The sequence below is a fragment of the Podarcis vaucheri genome (assembly GCF_965113315.1).
Source record: "Podarcis vaucheri genome assembly, chromosome: 4".
Taxonomy (NCBI): domain Eukaryota; kingdom Metazoa; phylum Chordata; class Lepidosauria; order Squamata; family Lacertidae; genus Podarcis; species Podarcis vaucheri.
This window is the reverse complement of record NC_138762.1, coordinates 55,534,500-55,561,278: the sequence shown is the minus strand read 5'-3', so window position 1 is coordinate 55,561,278 and position 26,779 is coordinate 55,534,500. Positions and strand designations below refer to the sequence as shown.

Sequence of the window (26,779 nt, the reverse complement as noted above, 5' to 3'; positions counted from 1 at the left end):
TACTGGATGGTTTGAACACCAACCATTTCTTTCTCGAAATAAATTAAAAAATTGTCCGGTAGCGCCTTAGAGACCAATTAAGTTTGTTCTGGGTATAAGCTTTCGTGTGCATGCACACTTCTTCAGATACATTGAAACAGAAGTCACCAGAAAAACCAGCTGCACCAATAGAAGATGGGGGACACCTGGCTTACTAGCAGAACATGTGAAAAGGATCCAGGTGTCTTAGTGGACCACAAGCTTAACATGAGTCAACAGTGTGATGCAGCAGCAAAAAAGCTAATGCTATTCTAAGCTGCCTCAACAGAAGTACAGTGTCTAGATCAAGAGAAGTAATAGTACTGCTTTAGTCTGCTCTAGACACCTGAAATCCTTTGTCTAGTTCTGGGCATCACAATTTAAGAAGGATACTGACAAGCTGGAATGTGTGCAGAGGAGGGCAACCTAGAAGAACAAGGTTTGGAAACCAAGCCTTATGAGGAATGGTTGAGGGAGTTGGGTATGTTTAGATTGGAAAACAGGAGATATAGTACCCAACTACAAAAATCTCAAGGGCTGCCACATGGAAGGTGGAGCGAGTTTGTTTTCTCCTGCTCTGGAGGGTAGAGCCCAAACCAATGGATTCAAGTTACAAAAAAGGAGATTGAACATCAGGAAGGACTTTTTGACAGTAAGAGCTGTTTGACAGTGGTGGTCTCGAGGTTTTTAAGCAGAGGTTGGATGTCCATCTTTCATGGATGCTTTAGTTGAGATTCCTGCATTGCTGAGGGGTGGACTAGATGACCCCTTGGGGTCCCTTCCAATTCTACAGTTCTATGATTCTTAACCACTGTAGTATCCTACCTGTCTAAATAAAGTGCCACTTAACCACCACTGTAGATTATAATAGCCCCTAACAACAGAAATGTTTAAAAATTAAGTGATAGTCATCACCACTGCCTTTAACAGGGCTACCTGCTCAATGGGAACATTCCTCTTTTTAAGAATTCTTAAAATTGCAGCTTAAAGATATCAAGAGATTAGGTTGCATAGTGCTATACCATCCAGGCTCCCTTCTAAACTCAAAGTTGAATTTTAGTTTGGCCTGACTAGACCAAGAGGGAAAGTGTCTGCTGCTTTGTTTTGCTCCCTCACTTCAGTTGCACCATGAAATAGGAGGTTGTATTTCACCTGCCTGCCACTTATCACTTTGACAGTTCTGAGCACTTAATTAATTCAGAGGAGTGGGTGTAGCCCTGGCTCATGAAGTCCTTGTAATACACTGCAGAAAGTGCAATGCTCCTTCCTTTCCGTAATTCAAACATTGGACTTAGACCAAGGAGGTAGTTTGTGAAGCTCACTGGGAAACTTCGGGCCAATGAGATCTATGGTCTGACTACTCTTACATGGTAGTTGTAAAGATGAAATGTAAAGACGTGCATGCCATTGATTTCAGTGGGAACTAAGTTTAGCTAAGTTTGTCTGGATCCAGCCCAGAATATATTACTTGGGCTCTTTAGTGTAGAATAAGAAAGCCAGGTGAGTTTTATTTAGTGTGTAAAATACAAGCAGAAGCAAGTATGCTTCTTATACAAGACTTCAGACGCACTCCGAACTGTGGACACATCATAGTCGAGACCTTATGCTTGTGATATTGATGTTCTTTTTTATTGGCTTTTGAAGCATAGTATGGGCCCATGAATAACCCAGTTGTTACGAAGATTAAAGGTGTGTGTTGCAAAACTCTGGTAAATAAAATCTCTCTTAGTCTTTCACTGACAAATCCAGTTTTACTCTCCATTGAATTCTTTTTTTAAAAGACTGTAATCTCCACGTTGGAAGAACACTTCATAGCTTGTTAGCAGAGCTTGAATTACCTCCCATGGTAAATACAACAAAAATTAATAAATAAGAATACCTTAAAGGCAAATGCTCACTGAATCAAATTCGTGCACACTGTGGCATGTGTGCTCTTACGTGGTGCAGGACACACTCCAAAGAGCCATATTTTGAGCTCCACAGCCCTTGAATTCTTTGATTTCCGAAAGCAGCCAACAGTACCCACATGGTGATCCTCTTTGAAAACCAGGAGTCTTTCAAAACATATGTTTGTGAGATGAGGAAGGGGCTGTTCAAAGGCATTTCTCAAAAATCAAAATCCCTTCTTGGTTTATACAAGACAATTAGGTGCTTCCAAATCAGGGTTTGACAAACTTTTGGGTAGCCTGTGGGAGCATTTGTAAACGAAAGAAACTATCATGGACACCACACACACTCACTAAGCACACACCCCAACCTATTCCATTGGCTACAATAGACTGCTTCTTCTAACCTTAATTGTGGTGGAAGGACAGAACTGTGGAGGGAAGGCCTCTGCTGACGCATGTTGGCTTGTGAGAACTGCACAGGCAACACCTGCAGGCTTGCAGCCACAGAATGACTTTGCTCTAGAAGTGGAGAAAGCACCTAAAGAGGTTGTCTTCATATTTAGCCCCAACTTGCAGTAAGTTGGTAGGCAATCCACTTGTCAGTGGCCTAAGGCTGGGGTCTCCAATTCAGTGCCTATGAGAACCATGGCACCTTCATACCTCCCTCATGGTGTACAACAAGGCCCTCTGCCCCTTCCTTTTTGGAGGGTTGCCTGCTTTTTTGTCTGTTTGTACTTGTTTTGGGATGTGTGTAAGCATTTTGCCTGTTTGGAGGATGGGGAGAGGGTTCTGAGCATTACTGGTCCCCACAACAGTTTCTTAGCTTTCCAAATGTGCTCCTCGGCTGAAAAATATTGGGGATCCTGATGTAAGGGATACCGTTAAAAGAGATTGCCTTCAACGAGTTATGGTTTTAGCCTTCTGCAAAGTTACGCTTTTCATTTTCACTTAATTTTACTTTAGGTTTCCTACCTGTCTTATCCTTCGGCGTCAGTCCATATGTGAACAAAAATACAATGTGACCATCAGCCATGCCAAAATACATTGTGTATTGTGTTAGAGCACCCGGCAAAGATGTGTTCACATGCAGGAACATGCAGTTTTGCAGGCAGGAAAAATGCTGGAATGATTGTTTGGCCTGTCTTTGAGAGGGTGGCGATGTACATACATTCATATCTGCACTTATAAACTCTCTGTGTGAGGTTAGGGCATAGTAACCTAGGAAGCTACCGACTCAGATCATTGGTTAATTTCACTCAGTATCATCTACACAGCTCTCCTGTGTCTTTGGCAAAGCTTTCCCCAGATCTATCTGCAGGTGCCAGGGTCTGGCAAAGCATGAGTTATGTCCCTTTCTCCAAAAAGTCAATATAGAGAAGATCACTTTTTTAAAAAAAGCAAAATTAGATGTATATTTGTACCAGACAGTTTTTTATTGCTATGATTGACAAGACAATTTTCCCATGTTGTAAATTCCTCCCTCCCTGTGTACAATGAGTAATCAGGTGTGTCAAGGACTTGACCAGTGCTTGATCCTGCTGAAATCAGTCCACCCTTCTCTTGCACAGTAAGCTTCAGACGCATGCCCACACATGATTATTTTGATTACCACCCACTGATAGCCTAACTTCTTTCTGTGTTAGAACTGTCAGTTCATGATCCAAGTGCCAAGTGGTGGGCTTTGGGGCTGTTAGGGAAAGTATGGCATTTCTCTCCACATTTCAGTTTAGCAAATTCGAGCTTGCAACTCCATTCTACTTATAAGCGTAAAGAGAAGCATCCCTTGGTTTGTTTATTTTAGGTGTGGTTTTGTGGACTTCAAGTGGTTTCTTTCAGTCTGCATCTCGGAAATTTGCTCGTCTTAATCCAGAGGTCTAAAATAGTTGGATATTTGGAAGGCTTTGGCGGATTTCTGTGTACATCCTAAAATAGAGTCGACACACGTTGTTTATTGCTTTTGAAAATCTTAGCCATGAATGCAGATTATGTTAATTTTTAAAGAGATATTTTTAATATCTCTTTGGCATTCTGGAATAGTCCGTACCCCCTCCAAAAAGTGTGGTGCGCACATTTTGGCTACACATAAAATATTCTTTTATTGGCCGTTAACTGAAAATGCTATATAAGAGTCTGTTGCAAAGCACTTATGCTGCTGCTGTAATGATGGCATACAGAGAAAGTTCTATCAACCCCCCGTGGTCCTGATCCAGATTGATTTTTCTAAGCAAGGAGAGTAGCCAGTCACAAGCACATTTTTAATAGAACATGAACATGAAATATACTACATTATTTAGCCATTCAAATATTTTCTTCAAACCTTGGACAACTAGAGAAAACTGAATCAAGCCATAGCTACAGCCAGTGAGGCCTTCTAGGTATAGTGTCATTGCTTTCTTCTCATGGAGGGCTAGAGAGGCAGGGGTGTGGTTTTTTTGTAATGGAAGAAGATCAGAGTCTGAGCCCCCTTCTTCCTTTGGGCCTAGTACAGCACTACCCACTATATCCCCCTCTTTGTTGGTCTCTGTGAGTTACTAGAGAGTCTTACAGTATACAGAGAAAGTAGAATGTTGAGTAGATGGTGAGAAAGACCTGGTCTCCCAAATGCAAACAGATGCAGTGAGGCACAGAAATTTATCTAGACCTGGGGTACAGAGGAGGCTGCCTTTACATCGTGTCAGACTATGGTTCTTCTAGCTCAGTATTGTCTACACGGATGGGCAGTAGCTCTCCAGTGTTTCAGAGAGGGGACATTCCCAGCCATACCTGGAGATGCCAGAGATCATACCTGTTATTTCCTGCATTCAAAGCAGATGCTCTACCACCCTTACCTGAGAGATGGATCAGAAAAGGGAAATTCTCCTATACTTGCTTTTTCCCATGGAAGAAGTAGAATGAGACTTGCCGTAATGGAGTCTCCATACCAGAGCTGTACCACGTATCACAAGCTATTCTGTGATTCTCCCACCTGGCATGAAAAAGTGGTCAGAGGAGCAGACATTATCAATAATGGGTGATGTTGGAATGGAAGCTCTCCATGTTCACTGAAGGCATCATCTGGCAACTGGTATTGTGCACTGCACTCCTTCACAGAGGCTGTTTCCAAATTTATTCAAAACTATGAAGGTAATTTGAACAGCATGCATAATAAGTGGTTGGGAAGCCAACGTCTAAGGACTTGTTGGGTCATGTTTTTATCCAGGTGGTTCCCCAGACTACAGTAATGGATAAAAATGCCATGATTCTACTGGTAGCTCCCCATGATAGGTTGATGCTAGGCAGCATAAAACCTTTTGTGTTGTTCTTATGGCAAAACTAGAAGTAACAGCAGCAGGCCCCTGGCATCAACATTTCCTATAGACAAGTTTTAAGATACGTTCTAAAATATTTATAGGTGTGCTAGCACACACATGATGCAATCAGATGTTGGTTCAGTATATCTTTCTTTCCCTTCTTTTATTGCTGCTGCTGCTGCTGCTGCTGCTGCTGCTGTTGTTGTGTGGTGCTTTCAGACAAAGTTGTAGTGGTTCCCACAGTCTTAATGAACACAACTCATTAATGAACATGATTCTGTTAGGTCCATTAATTTCAGCAGGTCTGCTCTGCATAAAACTTAGTTGAATACCACCATTTGCCTGAATATCAATTGCTTAAACATCTGTAAAAAGGCATCAGTCGTGGCATGGTGGCCTTATGTGTTCTTTTTCTTTAAGAAAGAAAAAAACTTGTCTCCAAATACTTTAGCTCACTTTTATCTCTCTTACAATTTTCGAGACATGCCCTTGCGTGAGCCTATCCTGTTGCTTCCATTCATGACTCATGCCATCAAACCACCCTTGCAGCTGTGGTCGGGCTGTCCGGCCAAAAATCACAAAACCCAACAGGTGGGTGTGACAGGAAAACAGCAGCTACCAAGAGGGCCACAGCTGTGAGCATGTCGCTCTATTATTGGTGAGGGCATGAATCATCTCTCAATTGAGGAAGCAGCAGTAGACAACCTGTTCACTTGGGAAATATGATGATAATAAGAATAACAATAATAAAAAAGAAATAGAAACAAACCCAGATGACTCTGTGGAAGGGTTTTTCCCCCTCAGACGGTATGGAGGCGAATCCTTCAAATAGACTTTTGAAAACACTCTGTATGTGTTGTATCTGGACAGGCCCGAGAAAAACAGGAATACAAAACTGTTTTGTTGAGCAGGGGGTGGGAGGTGATGTTGACCAGAGAAGTGGTATGTGCACCCACTAACCCTATCTCTATTTGTCATCTCTCTCTCTCCAAATAATTCTACACACACATCCTCCATGATGTTCCATACGTGTATTGTTTGCTCTCATGAGGGTTATAGGCTGCATACACACCATACATTTAAAGCACACTGTTTCCCTCAAAGAATCCTGGGATCTGTAACTTACCTCATCCCAAAGCTACAATTCCCAGGACCCACAGTTCCCAGGATTCTTCAGAGAAACTCACGTGCATCATAAGAATGGTGCGTACGCAGCCATAGAATAAAGAAGCAGGTTGGGTGAGCCATTTTCTGAGAAGAATAAGGAGAAGAGGCTATGAGTTCTGGTTCTTTGGGTTTCTGTGTTAAAAGGGCCCTCGGCCTCCCTGACATTGCCTACAGGGTTAGGGGTAGTTGCAGGGCTGAGGAACTGGCATCGCCAAGACTTGGATGGCTTTAAAAAGAGATTAGACGCATTTATGCAGGATAAGGCTATGAATGCCTACTAGTCATGACAGGGCACTACCTCTAGTACCAGAGCCTGTCTGCCTCTGAATGCCATTTGTTGGGAAATATGAATGGGGAGAGAGGTGTTGTTCTTATTTCCTGCTTGCTGCATCTTCTTGGCCACTGGGAGAGACGGAGGCTGTTCTCTGATCCAGAAAGACTCTTGTTAAATTCTTGTAGGGCCTCAGATGTGAGACAGGAGGCAAAGAGTGAACCTCATGATGTCTGGCATTGAAGGTTGGCTTTCACAAAATTTCAAGTAAGAGGCAGGAAGCTGTCCGATCTAAGGCCTGTTCTCACCTTTGCACAGATCAATTGGGCAAGGCAGACTGAGACTTGTCACCTGCATAGCCAGCTCCATGGTTAGGCACAGTGAGGCAGCTGCCTCAAGCAGCTGATTTTGGGTGTCATGGAAGGGCAGTCAATAGTTTGTCACTTAATGTGTTCTTATTGCCTTTTTATTGCCAGGAAAGGAGGACAAGTGCTTGTGGTTTCCAAAATCACTTGACCTATCCAAGTGCCAAAGTAACTCGAGCAGCCTTGGGTATTATGCAGCTCCACTTGGGGGGATGGTGCTGTTTGCTGCTGTGCTTCAGGCAGAAAAATGTCTTGAGCTGGCTACAATTAGCCTTTGGACCGGCATGGGTTGTTTTTTGTTTTTGTTTTTTGTCTTTCTTTTGTTTGGCAGTGTTACTGCATATTCAGCTCAAACCAAACCGATCGGTTATGTTGATTTGTTCTGTTTGATGCAGCTTTGGCAGGTGAGACAGAGAAGGCCCCTGTGTCAGGGAACTAGAGTAGGTGCTTGGGAGTTCCATCCATACCTAGGTAAAGTATAGGACAACCTATACTGTTTCTGTAATGGGGGCTGCTGTCAGGATGGAGAAGAGACTAAAGACTACTAGCCATGATGATTGCATTGTATCTCCAGTGACAGAGGCAGTATGTCTCTGAATACCAGCTGGTATTCAGCTGGTATTCAGCACTCAAGTCCTGCTTGTGGATCTCCCATAGGTATTTGGTTGGGCACAATGAAAAGAGGATACTAGCTAGGTGGACCTTTGGTTTGATCTAGCAGGGCTGTTCTTAAGATAAGAGTCGCAGAGCAGAGATGGGCAACTGTTGCGCAGAAACCTGCTGCTCTCCTACTTACCTTGTTGAAGTAAGGAGCTATCAATCACTTGAGCCAGGGCAGCGTTGTGGCTGAATAGTCAGGCCGGTTCCCCTGGACGGTTACATTTTATATGTGCTATTAGTTATGGACTAGTTTTTTTGTTTTTGTTTTTGCAAGGCATCACAAATAAAATGCAGGTCTGTGTGACTATCCCACCTGCGTTTGTACATCAAACATTCCCTACCATACTTGCGAATAAAAGGGTTTCACAAAAGGCATATGCAAGAAGGTGGCTGAGACAAGACAGGGCCAACGGGGATGTGTTTGAACTAGTTGCTCCACCCAGCATCTCATCTTCAGAAGGGGGGGGAATGTTTTCACTAACCCAAACAGGCACAGTCTGATCTGTACAGACAGTCTGCAGGCATCTGCCCAAGAAGCCGACGGTTGGCTGGCACATCATCATCTGATTTATGGTGTGTGTGTGGTGTGTGTGTGTGTGTGTGTGTGTGTGTGTGTGTGTGTGTGTGTGTTAAGCCTTAAATTGTTGAGTCTCTGGCTGGCTGTGTTGGTATTACTGGATGGTTGGTGCATGTTTTCAGCTGAAGAGCTGGCTCTGATACCAGGGTTGTTGGCTGTGAATCAGTTCCAGTTTCACACCTGTCTGAGACAATGAAAGCCTTGTTAGAGACATTTTCAGAAAGAGAGAGAGAGAGAGAGAGAGAGAGAGAGAATCTGTCATGCATTTGGAAGAGACAGAGACCTTTTGAAAAGAAGAAAGAGGAAATACTTCCTTATAACATTTGTTTCCTGGTGCAGCATTCTGTTACTTGAGATTAGGCAAAGACGGTGTCCATTGAACCTGCCTTGCACTAAATGTATATTTGCTGCTCCTGGTTTAAAATTACTAGAAAGTCCTTGTAGCTTTGTCCCCTTTACCTGACATGCTCATGCTTCCTTTTGTTGACTGTTGGAAAATGAAATTGCCCCACATGGATGGGTCTCTGAACCCTTCAGGGTGTCTCTTTTTATCCCTATTTCTATTTACACACACACACACACACACACACACACACACACGTGTGCATGCACACGATGGGAGTTGTAGACCTACAACAAATTCCCTATTTCTACTCTGTGCCATATAAGCAAAGGTGATACACTTGCTTCTCAGTGGACACAAACTGGCACAGGTTTAGTGATCTCACTGGAACTCTTCCTGTGTACCCTAAGTTAAACTCTGGCCATGACCGTTGACAGGGTGGTCCAAATCATATAGTCAATGATGATACAGAGAGGGATTAAATGCTGCAGTAGGTGAACACAGAGGCAGATGTAATAATATACCTCTGTTGGTACTTGCAGTTTCTTGTTTTAAAGCATAGCAAAGGCCCTGAAGTAATGAAACGCAGACAGGAGCTTGATGTTATCTCACACCTATAAACCTTTCTTAGAGTCCACTGGTGGCCAGTATCCAGAATGTTTGAGTTCAGACAAACTTGCCTATGTTAAGTACAAGTGGCACATTCATTCTTCGGTAAACAGCATTTTGCTTCAGGGCCCAAATCTTTTAAATGCTTGCAAAGGCTGGTAATTGTCTGCCTTTGCCTTCAAGTATCTCAGCATTATCTGCAATGAAGAGATTCAGCTACGTCAGCACTCTGAAAAGGAGGGAGGGAGGAAGAGAAAACATGCCGTTTTGTATGTAATCTTCTTGAAATGAGAACTCAAACAAGACTTTGGATAACATGTTTGGTGTTGTTTTTTAACGTACTGGTAGGAAAAACCCCCAACGATTTGTGTTTTAAAGGGCATAGAATTATTTCAGTCCAAAACACATCAGTCGTCTTAGATGCCAGCATCTTGCTTTTGGAAACCAGAGAAGTCTCTCTCATACCAAGGTTAAACTTGTGCTTACTTACTATTTACATACATGCTACTAGAAAGAACTCATTAAATTTACTGGGTTTTGTTCCTGTACTGAAACAAATCCCTTATATAGGCAGACTTGTGCTTTCTCATTGTATGAAGCACAACTTCGCACCAAGAGATTGCTATAGTACAGGGGTAGTCAACCTTTTTATACCTACCGCCCACTAATGCATCTTTCTTGATGGTAAAATTTCCTTACCGCCCACCAGTGCTCGATGGAAGGAGGATTCAGCTTGTGCCATAGAACCCACTACTGCCCACCTAGAATCCTGAAACGCCCACTAGTGGGTGGTAGGGAACAGGTTAACAGCCCCTGCTATTGCACATCCATTGAAGGAAAAACACCTTTGCAGGTTTTAGCAGTGTTGATGGCCCTGTGTTAAATATAAGGATGAGAGAGAAACCCATTCTGTTTGCATTTTAATGTGAACAGCCCTGATTCACACTCCCTGAACCAATTTGCAAACTGAAATACAACTGTACTTTGAAATCCATACGTCTTTGAATTTTGGGGTATGACCAAAAATGGGTGGGGGAAAACGCATATTGGGGGAAAGTGTGCACAAAAATGTATATGTCAGTGCAAATAACACATTAAAATGCATTATATCAGTTCGCAAAAAAGGGAGAAGTTTGCAAACTGATGCAGAAATGGGGGCAGACTGAGCTTGAATAGAAAAATGAGAAACTAAGAGAAACTGAAACTGACAGATTCACCTTTCCTTAGATGGATAAGAGGTAGTTAATCAACTGTACGGTGTCAAAGGTGGAAAGCCCAGTGCATCACCTGGCATGATATTATGTAGTAGTTGAGCTTCTTCGTACTTGAACTTTTGACCCAAAGTGAGCCTATGTAACCAGTGCAATACTGTGATTTGAATATACTTAACACCCCTGGTACTAATTACGTTTGTGTGGAAGTCCCATTGACTTGGAACTGACTTAGTTCCAAATACTTAGAACTGCACTCTCCTCTTCCCTTTAGTGGCATACTGACAGTGGAATATCCAGTTACTCTTAGATTTGTTGGGTGTTGTTTTGGCCTAAGTTGGAGTCTTTCATAATAATGTTCAGGCACTCCATTAACTTGAGCACCTGTGTCAAGTTCAAAGGATATAATAGGTTCTTGTACTGCCAATGGCAGTTTCTAGTCTTTCTCATTACCTTTGCCTGATTCCACTACATTCAGAAAAAAATCCCCTTCCTCCCAGCATGCACCTGGGGTTTCAGTATAGGTGATTTGCCATCTTTTGCAAAATGGTTATGTTCATCCCAATTATAGCAAATGCTTCCCAAACACAGCAGACTTTTTAAGACCACGTTGCAACCCACAGATTTTGGAAGCTTCTTTCAAGCTCTCTCTTTTTCCAAGTGCTTTCTCTGGGTTAGCGTCTGTTTGTCCATATTTGAGTGCTGTGCCAAAAAATAATAATAATCCTGTTTTGTTTTCCAACTGTTCTCTATCAATTAATGAAAAAGGAAATTGTATCCAAAAATTAGCACAGATGACAAATTCTCAAGGATGAGGTGCAAGGTTTATGTTGTGCTTACCTTACTTTTGTGGTGGCCAGGGGGTGTTTGCGAGTGTCCTTTCTTTCATTCTACAAATCATCTCACTAGCAGTCTGCACCCTGCAGCCTTCCTGGGTGTCTGCACTTCAGTTAAAGTTCAGCAGGGAGAACATCATTAGGTAAGGCTACAGAGAGATGGGTGAATGTTTACTGGAAAGGAAAGAAACACATTTAATATTTTATTCTTCTGCAAACTGGAAGTTGTTGTGAAGCTTCAAAGCTTCCTCCGCCTTCACAGATGGATGATTTCACTTTATCACATTTTTCATTCAGTTGCTCCTGCTCCTGCTTCAGAAGTCTGTTTGGCCTCCACTTCTGATGCCAGAAGTTCACTCACATGAGATCACACCAAGAAGTTAATATAATGTTTTACTGCCACACAGAAATACCTAACTAGCTTCGCTCTTATTCTGCTCTTGGCTTCACACCCCTCCTCCAGGGATCATTTCTAAACTCTCTTTCCTAAGTTCCTTATAAGAAAGCATCTCTAAATTACAGCAATCATATTTCAATCTGCCTTTCTTCATACATTATATATGCGCTTGCAGCAAATGTGTGGGACAATGGTAGGCTCTAGTCCCTGATGTACACGCTTTCACAGTACTTATGAAAAGACATCTGTGTCTGTTCAGAGGGTTCCTTTCTAGATGTCCGTAAAACTTGAAAAATCTGTGAAGAGTCGTCTTTGTACACAGTGGTATTCAGAGACCGTTTCAGACGATGCAAAAATGAACGTGTGAACATGTGGCCACCCTCTTCTGATGTCTTCATTATATGTGAACAGGGTTTATCAGAAGCTGCTTGGTGCTTACCAGCAGGTGGGTCTGTTGGAAGTTTGGGTGCAGCTCAGCTTGCAGAAAGGGTGAGGGATCAAGTAGTGCTGCCCAACCTTTTTTCAAAGAGGGCCAGATTTGATGAAGTGAAGGGCTGTGAGGGCCGACCAAAGGGCCAACCAAAGTTGTTGACCCTTTTTTAAGATCAAAGAAGTTGTTGAGCTTTTTTAGGATTGAATTTGTGGAGGGTTTTTCTTTAGGATTTTAACCTAGGAAATAAACTGCCACAGTGGCTGGATTAAACCAACCAACGGGCTGGATTAGGCCCCCAAAACAGACTTTGGACATGCCTGAAAGGGACCTCTGGATTCCTATACTATCCATGTGTCTTACCAGCAGCATAAGGTAGTGAGGAGATCAGCATTGTGGTGACACACTGCCAGGAGTACCAGACTGGCTCCACTGCTGTGTTCATCCCATCCCATCTGGTGGAAAACTTCTGGGACTTATATCTCACTGATTCCAAGGATATTTGACATTTACCAAAAGAAAATGCTATATTTTGTTTTCATCTCATTTTGTGAGGAGCCCTGCGTAAGCTCCTCCTGCATCTTATTGCCTGTTCCACCAGTTCTTCCTCTTTCAGGCTGGTCCGGGGAGCTCACAGCAATTTCTCACTGCTAAATGTGTTTTCTGTTTACATTTCTTTTACACTTTCCTAAGGACTTCTCACCCTCTCCCACAGGCTTCGACAGAATATCATATATTCTTATCTTTCCTTACAATCTCATAGCAACTCTGTGTGTGAGAGGCGGTGGATAGGGATATGAATTTGAGTCTTTTTCATCCAAAGCACACTAGCTTCTGACTTTAGGGCCCAATCTATATGATAGTCACCCATAGAAATTCACATTTCCTCTCCTATCCTCTCAAGGTTTCTTGAGCCAATGTCTTGTTCATATTTGACTTGCTGCTGCTACATTATTGTCTGTGTACTGTTCTCTGCACCTGTAATTCCCAGCAAAGTAGACATAAGATTTAGCTACATTCTGACATGAAGCAAGTCACTGTAGTCTTTTTACGCAGGAATTATCAGGTGTAAAAGTGACATCAAGATAACAACAGTCAATGAATCACACAAGCTAAATGGTTGCAAAATACACTGAACATTTCCTCAAAGCAAATTTTCTGACACCATTTTTAAAAGAAAGAAAAAAGATGACTCCTATTGTGTCCTTTCATAGGTTTGACTGAGAGTCCATATTTCTCCATATTAGCTGAAAGATGTTGAGCAAAGCACAAACTGCCAAAGGATTTCACAGGAATAGGAGAGCATTTATTAAAGATATATTTAAATAGATAGCTGGATTGTGTAGTGACCTCAGCCTGACTACAAGATGGAGGGAAAGTCTTTTTACTACAAATTTAGGGACTCACTTCCCATGTCATTTTTGCTGTTCTGCTTTAAAACTGTCTTAAGTGAATTCTTAGTTGGGTGTTGGTGGTTTCCCCTCTGATGCATTTTTTGCATAATCAGTGTCCATCTGTTTCCTTCCCATATCATGCACACAGTCTTCTCTCAAAAGCAGATTTTAATTGCAAAAATAGGGTGGCATATTTAATACATGGAACAATTCAATATTTATCTAGTGCATCATCCATCTCTGTTTCAATTTCACTGCAGAAAACAGCAGTGGGTCCACCTAGTTTTCCTTCAAATGTCATCAATCATGAGTGACAAAGGTTGAATTCCTGTGGCTTACCAGTAGTGAGGTTTGATGGAGCAGTGCATCCACCACCACATCCAAAGCTTTGCACCAACCAGGGCAGGACAGGGGGGAGAATCCCATTTACTAGCACCCAGGTTTGCACAGTGAAGAGGCCCAGATTGGGCCCACTGCTGTCATATGACACCAGCAGGGTCAGTTCAGAATTCAGCAGATCCTCTGCTTGCCCATCCCCGCTACCAAAATTCCCTATTCCAGGTTTTTTCAAAGGCTACCAATAGTTGGGCTTCTGCCAGCACTAGCTTCCATACATGTTTTTGAGCAGACACACTGCTTCACTGCTAACTATGTAGCTCTACTACCAGCAGAAGCTTGCAGAACTGGACAGGACTGGGGGGAAATCCCCCATCAAAGTTCTGGGAGGGAAACTTCCGTTTTATTATATGTAAACCGGATGTTTTTCAAATCACAATGGCAAAGGGATTATCTTACAGTGGCTAAAATGTGCTTGCGGTACACTTTCAGTGGTTATGTTGAATTTTATGTAGCATGTGTCCTTCTAGTCACAGAGCAATGTTCACTTTATTCTTCAGTATCCAACTGCCTAATATTCCAGTTTCAAACTGCATGAATTCAACACGCTTAGGATAGGGGTAGAACTAACATTTTAAAGATATGCTTTACAGCATACGAGGAAGACCTTATTATTACCTTGTAAATCAAGGCTGAACCTGAAGGGAGTTTCATACTCTTTGCTTGATATGATTCCCCCCTCCCTTCAAGGTGACCTCGCCTGCTAAACTCTGGAGGTTGTATTTGATATAACATTTACTTTTTCTAAGTCAATAAAATGAACCAGGATGTCTTTAGATCATCAGAGGTCTGCTTATTACCAAAAGATTTTTTTTTTAATCATGATCTATACTGGAATTTGAAAGAATCTGGTTGCATTTCATTTGGTGTCCTGGATAAGGGTTTGTGGGATGATAATCTGCTGTGTGCGTAGAATGCCCCCAGATGAAGTTCTCTTTATTAGTTTGTATTTCTTTTTTTCCCCCTGAGCTCTGGGGATGAGATCATGAAAGTGTAAATGGCTGTTATGTTCAAAGGCACCTTTTATACCAGGAAAGTTTCTAACTGACAACCTGTATTATTTAACTGTTACCATCCTAATTAGTTCACATCAAGGTCAATGTTTTGTAGCAAAATGAACTAACTACAAACTCCACAAAGGGAGTTTTCCTTCACATTAAAGCTATAGAAGTTAAACAGGAGAGGGCCACTGAAGATATGAAAGGCGAGATTCATAGGAACTCTATTTGTTTGCAAGCTACAAAACTTTAATATTGTGTAATTAGTTTGCATCTTCAGGAGTAACCTTTCAGACACCTGAGGAAATGTTGTTACAGCTATCACACTTCTCGTGTCTGAAGAGATTATTCACATCCACCTCTGCTGTTCTGTCTTTCTTAAGGTAATTAAGACCTTGTGGGATTTTAACCTTCCGCCAAATACTCTCAAAATATGCGCTCCACACTGTGATATGAATTTAACTAGGCTACTTGCCTTCATGTGTTTTGTACAAATTCCTCAGTCCATTAGCCCTTATCTTACAGCAAGGATAGTGAAACCCAGTAGCCTTCCAGATGCTTTGGACTCCAATTCCCATCAGTCCCAGCCAACATGGCCAATGGCCAGGGATGATGGGAGTTATAGTCCAGCAACTATAACTAGAGGGTCATAGATTCCCAATCACTATTATACCAGATAAGGTTTCTAGGCTGGTGGCAACAGCAAGTCCTTCTGAGTTCAATGGGGCTTACTCTGAGGTAAATTAGTACAATAGCATTGCAGCTTTAATAAAGCAACCAAAAAGATCAGGAGGACATCCTTCTCTATGCGGAAAGACTAAAGAAGAGGACAATATGGAGCTTACACCTTGATAAGCCTTGGAATTGGAGTAAAAAACCAAGTTGATCATGCAGGCCTGTTATAAGGTGGGCTCTGGCCAAATGATGCTATTATATGGATGTACTAGGAATTCCACAATATGTAGTGGTGGCTCTCAACTTAGATGGCATTATAAGGGTATCAGACAAATTTATGTAGGATAATGCTATCAATGGCTATTAGTCATTTTGCCACCAGGATCAGTTGCTGGAAATCACAAGTGGGAGAGCACTGTTGTGCTCATGTACTGCTTTGGGGCTTCCTACAGGCATCTAGTTGACCTCTGTGGGAACAGAATGCTGAATTAGATAGGCGTTTTATAATATTAATAATATAATAATAAATTTTATTTATATCCCGCCCTCCCCAGCCGAAGCCGGGCTCAGGGCGGCTAACAACAATCAAATAATCAAACAGTAAAATAGTCACACATTCTAAAAATATTTCATTATAAAAATTAATTAAATCAAATTGATGGCAACAAATTAAGCAAAATTCTGTGCAGGTTGCCAGAGGAGGGAGTCAGGCTGCGCTCTGACCAAAGGCCTGGTGGAAGAACTCTGTCTTGCAGGCCCTGCGGAAAGATGTCAGGTCCCACAGGGCCCTAGTCTCTTGTGACAGAACATTCCACCAGATTGGCAGGACTCTTTTTACATTTCCATGTTCACTTCTACAAATTCCAATAAAGCCATCGGAGCTTTGTGATCTTAAAAATAGCTACCATTAAGAACATCCAAACACTTGCAAGACTCGCAGGAAAAGGCAACACAGCAGTTATGGTCGACTCTTTAGGACCTGAGACCTTGACGCCACCCTTGATGCAATTTAAGGTGGACTAATTTCAGTTTCCTGTGAAAGTTGTTTCAAAAGCCCAAGCTTCTCCAGAACTTCTCAAATGGTTTTAATGCCTCAGTAAAACCACAGAAGCTCTAAAATAAAAGCAAACATTAGGGCATGAGGTCACAGCTTAAAGATACCAGTGCCTTTTAAAAGAGCCTAAGTAACTTTGGCAAAGATATTGAAACCTGATGTGCCACATTACACTGCGTAATTTTCAGTTATATGAGGCATTGCAGCAAAAGGGTTGTGTGAGGTAATCTTGGCGCTGCCACACATGCTAAATGTGTTAAAAGCCAACCATGTCTGCTGAAATTCATATAAATGAATTGGTTACCTGCTGTGATTTCTGCAGTACATAGAAGCATTACCCCACTTTTGGCAGAGCTTCAGGGTTGCAAAGGCCAGCTCTTCCATATTGCAATATTGAGGGCTCGTCCACAAGTCCACTTCTAGAAAGCATGGGTCTGAGTGGTTTTCCCCTTGACTTTCTCCTTTGCCAGGGAAAACTCACTCTTTAGCTCTAAATCAGAACACACAGCAAACCATGGGAAATCTGATGGTTGTTTGCTCCGGTTGAGTGCTAAAGAGTGGTTTTCCCTGGGAGAAAGCAGCGGGACAAAAGGAAGTATGGATAAGCCCTGAGCTGATTAAGCTATTCCATGACAAAATACAGAGATGTTCTGATTTAGGAGTGTAGGTGTGCTTAGGATGCTGCAGGTGTAGATCCAGAGTTGCAGCCAGACCAGTAAAGCTAAGCCTTTGGGTTGCCTTAGAAAGGATCCCCATTTATTGTAGTGGCACCTACTCTTTGGAGTTCCTTCTTACTACACATTACACAGCAGCCATCTATGCTGCTTTCTTGTGGCAACTGAAAACCTTCCTCTTCCAGCAAGCCTTTTATGTAGAGATCTTCCCCAGTCCTCATCTGCATTGGAGTTGGTTTAATAATAATAATAATAATAATGATAATAATAATTTATTATTTGTACCCTGCCCATCTGGCTGGGTTTCCCCAGCCACTCTGGGCGGCTTCCAACAAAGATTAAAAATACATCAAAATGTCACACATTAAAAACTTCCCTGAACAGGGCTGCCTTCAGATGTCTTCTAAATGTCAGGTAGTTGTTTATCTCTTTGACATCTGATGGGAGGGCATTCCACAGAGTGGGCGCCACTACTGAGAAGGCCCTCTGCCTGGTTCCCTGTAGCTTTGCTTCTCGCAGTGAGGGAACTGCCAGAAGGCCCTTGGCGCTGGACCTCAGCATCCAGGCAGAACGATGGGGGTGGAGACGCTCCTTCAGGTATATGGACAGAGGCCGTTTAGGCCGTTTATATATTTTCAGATATTTTCATTATTTTGCTGTATGTGTTTTCCACCCTGGGCTTCTATGGAAAGAAGGGTGGGATATTCTAATTAATTAATAACTACAGTAGGGACGCGGGTGGCGCTGTGTGTTAAACCACAGAGCCTAGGACTTGCTGATCAGAAGGTCGGCGGTTCAAATCCCCACAACGAGGTGAGCTCCCGTTGCTCGGTCCCTGCTTCTGCCAACCTAGCAGTTCAAAAGCACCTCAAAGTGCAAGTAGATAAATAGGTACCGCTCCGGCGGGAAGGTAAACGGCGTTTCCGTGTGCTGCTCTGGTTTGCCAGAAGCGGCTTAGTCATGCTGGCCACATGACCCGGAAGCTGTATGCTGGCTCCCTCGACCAATAAAGCGAGATGAGCGCCACAACCCCAGAGTCGGTCACGGCTGGATCTAAAGGTCAGGGGTCCCTTTACCTTACAGTAGTAGTATTCTATATCCTCTGATCTATCCCTCTCACTGCCACTACCCCACATTCTGGCTTCTTTCATCCCTCTCTCCCTGGTGGATAATTCCACTGGCAAAGCATAGGACTCTAATAATAATAATAATAATAATAATAATAATAATAATAATAATAATACATTTTATTTATCTCCGCCCTCCCCAGCCGAAGCCGGGCTCAGGGCAGCTAACAACAATAATCTCGGGGTCATGGGTTTGAGCCCCAGGTTGGGCAAAAAGGTTCCTACATTGCAGGGGGCTGGACTAGATGATCCTCATGATCCCGTCCAGCTCTACAGTTCTGTGATTCACAGCTGCAGGTGACTTTCCTCTATTATTCTTAGTATGAACCAGGCAGTGGCATTTAACAACAGAAACAGCAGCCAGCTACTTTTCACTTAGGAATTGGAGGAGTTACAGAAGCATCTGATTCATGCTTCCTGCTTCAGAACTGGCAATGTGGCTGGCTCAGAGGTTGAGGCACGATAGGGAAGGCAGAGTGAAAAGGGTGGTGGCTGGCAGAGGGCTACTTTGCCCTCGATAGAAGCCAGTGTCCTAGTGATGCAGAAATAAGAAGATATTCGCTGCTAGGATTCTCCATTCAAAGAAACAGCCACCAGTGAAGTGTTCATAAGCCATAGATTGCCATGTCCCACTCCCCACAACCCCTTTGTAATTCTCATTGGGATGCATTGTGGGATGTGAAACTCCAAAGCAGGGATTTCCACGATATGTTGTACTGAGGGAAAGCATCTTCCATAATGAAAGAGCTGGCGATGGAATTTTACAGTGTGCTCTGTATTTTTCCAGCTCCTCGTGTTCCAGCTCTGAAAAGGTAAGAGAATACTCGTGTTGTTGTACGCCTGCAGCACCTAGCAATGAAGTTGTCCTTTGGTAAGCCCCAACTTCTTCAAAGCCCTGAGTAATCCGGCTACTGGAAAATGACACAGCTTTTCAAAGAGAGGCATTAGGCAAGGATTCAGCCTTGATTTTGTTATTCATATGGGAGGATGGTGTGGAAAAAGAAGAGTAGCCAGCTGGAACTGGTGTTTGGAATCGGTGTCTAAGCGTAGCACCACCAAAACCCCCTGTAAATGAGTTCAGATTCTGAGTGGGGGACCCCACAATTCAAAGGCATTAAAGTGCCAAGTTGATTTTGCTTGATATTTCCGATGCAACCTAACACAGAGATGACTGCTTTGATGTGAATGCTAGTTGTGCTCATAATCACCTTTAGAAACATATATTTAAGTTTAGAAAGTTGACCAAAGATATCATTTAGCTTAGGAGGAAAAAGCAGAGCCAAGTAGGTTATTTTTGTTTAAAAAGAAGCTAAGCCACTCACTCCCATTTGCAGAGAGAGAGGTGAAATAGTAAGAGACCTAGAAGCTGGGAAAATCTGATTAGGTTGATGCCAGCAAACAATTGAGGAAAATAATGAGGTACCCACATTTTTTTCATTCTCATACTTCAAACAATTTGAAAGCAATTGACAAGTTAATAAAGAAACTTGTTTTCATAAGGCGTGTGGCAGAATGGAGTTTGGCAGACATTTCTGCTGCTTTAAATGATGAAAACAGTTCTTTAATTTTCCTGGATCGTATGGTAGCAACACTTGACTCATGTTATCAAGGGATTCAAATTGACACAGATATGTGGCTAATTAATTGCTAACCACTTATATCATCTTTTCTCCCCGATCCTTTTGTTGCAAGTTCTTTTTATTTTTTATGTTAGCATTCAGGAGAGAGAGAGAGAAAGTGGACGTGGGTTTCAAATTTGTTGGCCCAAATCTCTCTGCCCAAAGGTATCCGTCATCTTGCCAGTTACTGGCATATCTACAGTGCTGACTCACATCCTGCTGCTCCTTTTTTAGAAATACTTCCAGCAACAGGCCTTATCACTGTGAGATTCGGCCTCTATAAATGCCACATACCTAGACCGAGAGGGCACTGTCTGGCTCATGGCATAATGATGACCCTGTTCCAAAGGCAGCTCTCTGTGAAACAGCCTCACCACCGCCAACACCTTTTCTTTCCAAACATGACCTGTCCGCCAGTAAATCATTGCACAACCACAGCAAAAGGTGGAGGGAAGGTGCTGGTAGGCTGGTTAAAGACAACCCCTGTTGCAATCCAACAGGTGACATTTAGATTAAAATGCCCTACTTGAAAATTTCACATGCCCCGGTGTCAGCCAAACATTTGTTGCAATCTGGTGTTCTGAGCTCTAGGAGATTCCACATGATGCGCCCTTAGCATCCTACGTGAATCTCTGTGAGCACCATTGATGTCTCAGCCTGCTCAGCAGCAGCTAATGCCTTCTTGCACCTTGAATTACAAGTTGCAGGATCGGATGGGAGGTATGAGAAACTGCCCCCTTTGTGGAGGCAGATTAAAGCCTAATGTGGTACAGAGCAGACATACAGTGCACTCTAAAAGTTGTGACACTGTGCAGGTCCTGCTGTGCCGAAGGATATTGATTATGTAGCGTTTTGGTGCCAACTGAACATTCTCTGGCACTTAGAAGATTGGGCAAGAAGCTTTCTACTGCCACCTACAGGCCAACATAAAAGGAATAAGCAGTCGACTACTTGGAAGAAAACCTTCCATCCCGTTACAGCTCTGATCTTCTGCCATGCCACATGCTGATGGTTAGAAAAATACTGAGTACATGAGAGGCAGCACATAGTGGAGTTTCTTTACCTTACTTACAGAGCCCTTTTAAGTCGATTATATGAAACTATTAAATATCATGCAACATATGCACTACTTAATTATGGGTCTTTTTAAAAAAATAAAGAAGCCCAACACAACATTTTGGGGTCAATAAAACGTGATGGGGCATGAATGGTGGTACAGTGCTTTGTATCTAACAGCTTGTTCAGCGTGAGGCTGGAGGCCGAGAACTTGTGTCTAACTAAACACAGTGCAAATTATTTGTACTCTTCAATTCTCACACTAAAGTGTTTTATTGCAATAATTAACTGTTTACATATACTTTCTCACACTATGAAAGGCAGAAATGGATAGCACTTGTGACTTTGAATAAGACCGAGAGACTTTTACCTAGGCTGCTGGTTGGTACAAATCAGCAACTCTGAGGGTTTTCAAGAGGATCCCACACATTGCTGCTTTTAAACTTTTCTGAAAACCTGCCTGACTACAAGACCAGAGTTGTCCCATTATTTTCATTGCCCTTAAACTGATGAAATTTTGTAAGATTTGTTACTTTTACATCTAATACCCCCTTGCATTTGATGAGGTTGCTGCAACAGAGCAAGACGTGATCTTCTCATTTGACTCGGTAAAAGAAAACCGATACTGTTTTGATGCTGATGACAAAGCTTCTTAGCAGTGATTGGCTCAGCCTCCTGCCTGTTACAGGGACTGGGCAAACAGAAAGGTCAATGGCACTCTTGGCTAAACTGTTCCAATCCTGAGCAGGGAGCATAGGTGGAAGAAGATGCTAGAAAATGATGGGCAAAAGAATCTGGGACCTAGAAACATGTGCCATGGAGAGGAAATTCTCTTATGGTACAGGACAAAGCAGCTAGCACTCAGGCAGCAAAAAGAAAGCTGAAAGAGAGACTAGGTATGCAAAGTGCATATTGTCAGGAGCTGTAAGATAGGAAGGCAGAATTTCAGCATTGTTATGGAATTTGATATTTGCACATTCCAACACAAACAGACCTGATCTGCATCTCCCATTGTAATGTGGGAGTCTGCACTTCCTTACTCACCAGCTTTCACACTTCCTGAATGGTCCAACACAGTTTTCAGCTGTAAAAACCCAAATAAAATATGTTTTAAAATGTTTATTTTGAGGGGCCAATACTATGCAAAAATATATTTAAAAGTTGTGGTTTTTTGTGGTTTGAGAGGCAGTAATGGGATGAAATAACATATGCAAAAGTGGGCACAGGCCAGAAATAGACTGATTTGCTCATCCCTAGCTGAAGTTCCCATGCTGATCTGAAATCACCAACCAAATCTTTAGCAGTAGGCATCTGGTCTTTCATTCTCTTTGAAAGCAAAGCTCCTACTTAAAAAAAAAAAAGCCACCTCTCTTGTATGCAACATTACTCTGGCATTGACTTGAGATGATTCTCAGTTGTTCTGGCCCTATCTGCTAGCAGAAGACATTTAACAAAACCAACTTGTTTACCTTAATCTGCCTCTCCTCCTGCTCCTGAATACATTTACAGTGTGGTCACAAAGCTGGATAGAGCACAAAGCCAGGACAGGCCTCTTTGATTTGGGTTGCTCAAAGGACAGGCGTTTGTCATCACTCTGAGTGGTGCAGAAGCACTAGCAAATGCAGACCACAGAGTCATCGCTCAGCTGTTATTGCAGCTTCAGCTTCTGCAAGCCAGACATCTAGAGACAGAACAGTGTTTGATATCTGTCCAAGTAGGTTCTGTTTCCACTTGATGTGATTTGTAAGGATACTACCCAAATTCCTGTATTCACAGGACTGAAATAAATTGCCAAATGTCTCATTATTAAACTATGTGATGCAGCGCCATCAATAATGGCCCTCTTACTGGCATAGCATTCCCCTTTAAAAAATCATGAATTATTTTATTTTATTTTTGGCATGATCCTTGTGGTTCTATTATGATTCTAGTGTGGTGGTTGTGTTATGATTGAGGGCATGCACAGCTTATTTGGGGAACTAAATGATAACTTCAAAATAATTAAGAATAAGTATAATTGTAGAGGATAGTGGAGAAAGAACACAGCTCTGATTAATGACTTGCTACTGTCCTGTTCTAGAACATGGGTGGCGCTGTGGGTTAAACCACAGATCCTAGGGCTTGCCGATCAGAAGGTCGGTGGTTCGAACCCCTGCGATGGGGTGAGCTCCCATTGCTCAGTCCCCGGTCCTGCCAACCTAGCAGTTTGAAAGCACATCAAAGTGCAAGTAGATAAATAGGTACCACTCCGGCAGGAAGGTAAATGGCGTTTCCGTGCACTTCTCTTGTTCTCCAGAAGCAGCTTAGTCATGCGGGCCACATGACCCGGAAGCTGTGTGCCAGCTCCCTCAGCCAGTAAAGCGAGATGAACGCCACAACCCCAGAGTCATCTGCGACTGGACCTAAAAGTCAGGGGTCCCTTTACCTTTACTGTCTCTGTTACATTTATTTCAATAGTACAGAAAGTGTAGTGCCAGAAATGCCTTCTCCTCCTCAAACTTCCTAGTCGGGCTGGCGTAAGCCACTTCTTCCTTCCTTCCTCTGGTCTCTCTCAATTTGAGCTATACCTGTTACGCAGACAACTGCACACAATTTGCAGTTGTTGGAGGAAACAGAAGCAATGTCAGGGGCAAAGCCGAAAGCACAACCGCACTCCCAATACAACGCAGCAGTAGCTTAACACAAGTAATGCATGCATAGAGCTGTATCTTGCCCCCTGGTCAATGTGTAGAGGTTTGTGTGTGAGTAGAGAGTTGTTTGTAGGCCTCGGTACGCATAGGAGAACACAACTTTTGGGTCTGAACCTAAACTATTTAATATGAAATGCTGAGCTACTTTGAAAAGGAACATGTTTGCACACTGATACTTGAATCTTTGCAACCTCTGTCATGTCCCCGCTCAAGATCACCAGTGTGCAATATAAAAAAAAGTTTCACAGGAGAAAAAATTAGCTGATCCCAAAACAGCTAAGTGTGCAAAGAATATGAATTGAAATAAACAGTTCCCCTGCAGGCTTCCTGACGAAAGGGAATACTAGATTTATTTATTTTTAATGGTTGTTTATACTGCATAACTTTTAAAGTCTGATTTCAGTCTTGTGTGGTGTACTCTTCCCCCCCCCCGCCCCCCACATGAACAAAAGTGCATACTTGGCACCTTTGGACAGGGCATAGCTAAGCTGCATGGTATGTGATCATGAGTCTGAACTCTTGCTTTAGAAAATAAGAAGTGCCTTGCTGGACCATATCATATCTCAGCAATCAGCAGGCATATTCTTTACAAGAATCTCAACAGCCAACCGGTGCTACTTGGTCCACCAGAAACTGAGCAGTATTCCACCTTGGCTTTAAGGAACAACATCTGATCATTGTACAGGAGCATAAAAATAACCACTCTTAATACCTTTTCCTCCTAATGCCAGATACAAGGCAACTTCAGCCATCTCCTCCGTGGCCTTACGATCCATCCTATCAGTATCTGGGATCAATTGCAACTCCTTCGGTTCATCCAGCAACCCCAATTTCACCTGGAAGGGCGAGTGGAATGACCTCTCTCTCTGCAGAACTCTCAAGCAGACTGACAAGTAAGTTTCAGGAAGCATTTTTTTAAAGCAACAACAACTCCAACCTGCTACACTCAGGTTTATTAAGGTGTGAGGAGGCACCGACTACTCACCTCACCACCACCTGACCCCTCCCCCTCTCCATCCCAGGTACACAACAGTGACTCACCTGAAGGGAAGTCAGGTGAGCCGTCATCCACTACAGCAGGCAGCGGGGAGCTAGTACACATAGCCTTGCTCCTTCCTCTACATATTCTGAGAATGCAGGGAGATAAACCTCTGAACGGGGTTTATGTCACAGACCAATATGGCAGTATATTAACCTACAGGCGTAAGTCAAAAATGCAGAAATGGAAGCAAGCTCCATTGACTTCACGGTGGCTTTCTCATAGCTCATGTAACCAGTGTACCATTGTTCTGGCTCTGCCTCAATGAAAGCAGCTGTGAACCTTTCAAACAATGCCCAGAGATAGTGCACAAATTAAGGGTTTCTAAGGTTCAGTTTTAGGATTTGACCCCATTCTTTTTAATCAGAATGGTGTCTAGCTGCAGCCTATGACAGATGAATGGTGAGTTTGTAGCATGTTTACAGGTTTATTTTCCCGAGGAGGCTTGGAGTCCGCCAAAGAGAGAAGGCTTTAAAAACCTCCTTTGGTTGCCATTTCCTTACTTTTAAGATTTTATATAGATGGGTCTTGCTCTTAAGCGAATGCAGCTGGTTTTCTAAGGGGCTTCTGTGCCTGAACTGTTCTTTATATACTTTAAACACCATTTTGTACACTCACATTTTTTATAAAGGCCTCTAATCTTCATATTCCCTCAGCAAATTCACCTTCCCACAGTACGAAAAGGCCTAATTGTTTTTCCTACTGCATGGAAGACGAAATACAAATTTGAAAGTTATAGGACACTTTTCAGGGTCATGGATTCAAGGAATGACCTTTATATACTCAGTGAACAATAGGAAACAGCTGCCATAACTTTTCTATTGTGTTTTACAGTGGTGCCTCGCAAGACGAAAAGAATTCGTTCCGCGAGTCTTTTTGTCTTGCGATGTTTTTCGTCTTGCGAAGCACAGTCCATTGCAACTGCGCCTCTTCAAGCGGCTTTTTTAAAAAGCGCAAGACGTTTTCGTCTTGCAAAGCAAGCCCATAGGGAAATTCGTCTAGCAAAGCAACACAAAACCGAAAAACCCTTTCGTCTAGCGAGTTTTTCGTCTTGTGAGGCATTCGTCTTGCGGGGCACCACTGTATTTAAAAAATACAAATCAAGTCAAGAAAAATCAACCCAGGAGGAGAAACATGGGCTTTTCTGCTGACATTTGGCAGCACCTCGCATGAAACACCATTCAGGTGGTTTGCAGTGATTGTCTTTTAGCTGCAGTGCAGGCAGACTTTCAACAGGTGAAGCTTCCCCTGCTTCTGTGCTAGAGAACAACATGACCTGTTGAATTTCTGTTTGTCACATAGTTATCTCAGGCGCATGAACCTAGTAGGAGGGTGGGCAGAAGGTAGCAATCCTCCCCACAGTTGGCATTTGAGGCTGAAATCTGATCTGCTGTGGAGGCATACCCAGGTGTTTGGTAGTATTGTTAAGTAGAAGGAGGCAGATGATGATTATAGCTGGCATATCCAGAATTAAGACTATAGCATGTCACAGAAATCTTCTGAGAAACCTGTGGAGGTTTGTCAAAGAGGCCCTGGCTGCTATGTTGACAGGCTTTCAGAACCTGACACTACAATATGTCTGCAGAGTCTTTTTAATCCAGTCAGGGTGCAGACTGTTTTTGTTTTCTTTCTCCCACCTCCTGACGCTTTTTTTCCTGTACATGCACATTCCTTTTATGCAGACTCCACACTGTGTCTGAGGAGGTGTTGCCATGAGGAAAGGTTTCTTTATTGTTATTTTTAATGCCTCGTAATAGCTGGCAAGAAAGAGGAGCCACGATCCCTGTTAATTGGAGTCTGTCTAGAAACTCTCTTTTAAGAGGGCCATTATCTCTTTAATCTGTTTTGGGGGTGGAGGGGCTTGGCAAGTGAGTTCTTCCATCAACAGAGGAAAAGGGTTGATATCCAACCATCATTTCAAACATGGAGCATTAAAAAAAAAAAATCATTCCCAAATACTTTAGTCCTTGAATCTCTGTTGGCTGAGGCAGGCA

At 42.7% G+C, this 26,779-nt stretch overlaps 1 protein-coding gene across 3 annotated transcripts in view; it reads left to right on the top strand.

Moving 5' to 3' along the window:
• Window positions 1–26,779, top strand: part of RUNX1 (RUNX family transcription factor 1) — a 175,891-nt gene that overhangs the window by 141,759 nt on the left and 7,353 nt on the right. For all 3 annotated transcript variants that reach the window (XM_082220517.1, XM_082220515.1, XM_082220516.1), the window contains one exon: window positions 24,478–24,639. In XM_082220517.1, the coding sequence (XP_082076643.1) occupies window positions 24,478–24,639 (162 nt within the window). The remainder of the gene's footprint in view (window positions 1–24,477; window positions 24,640–26,779) is intronic.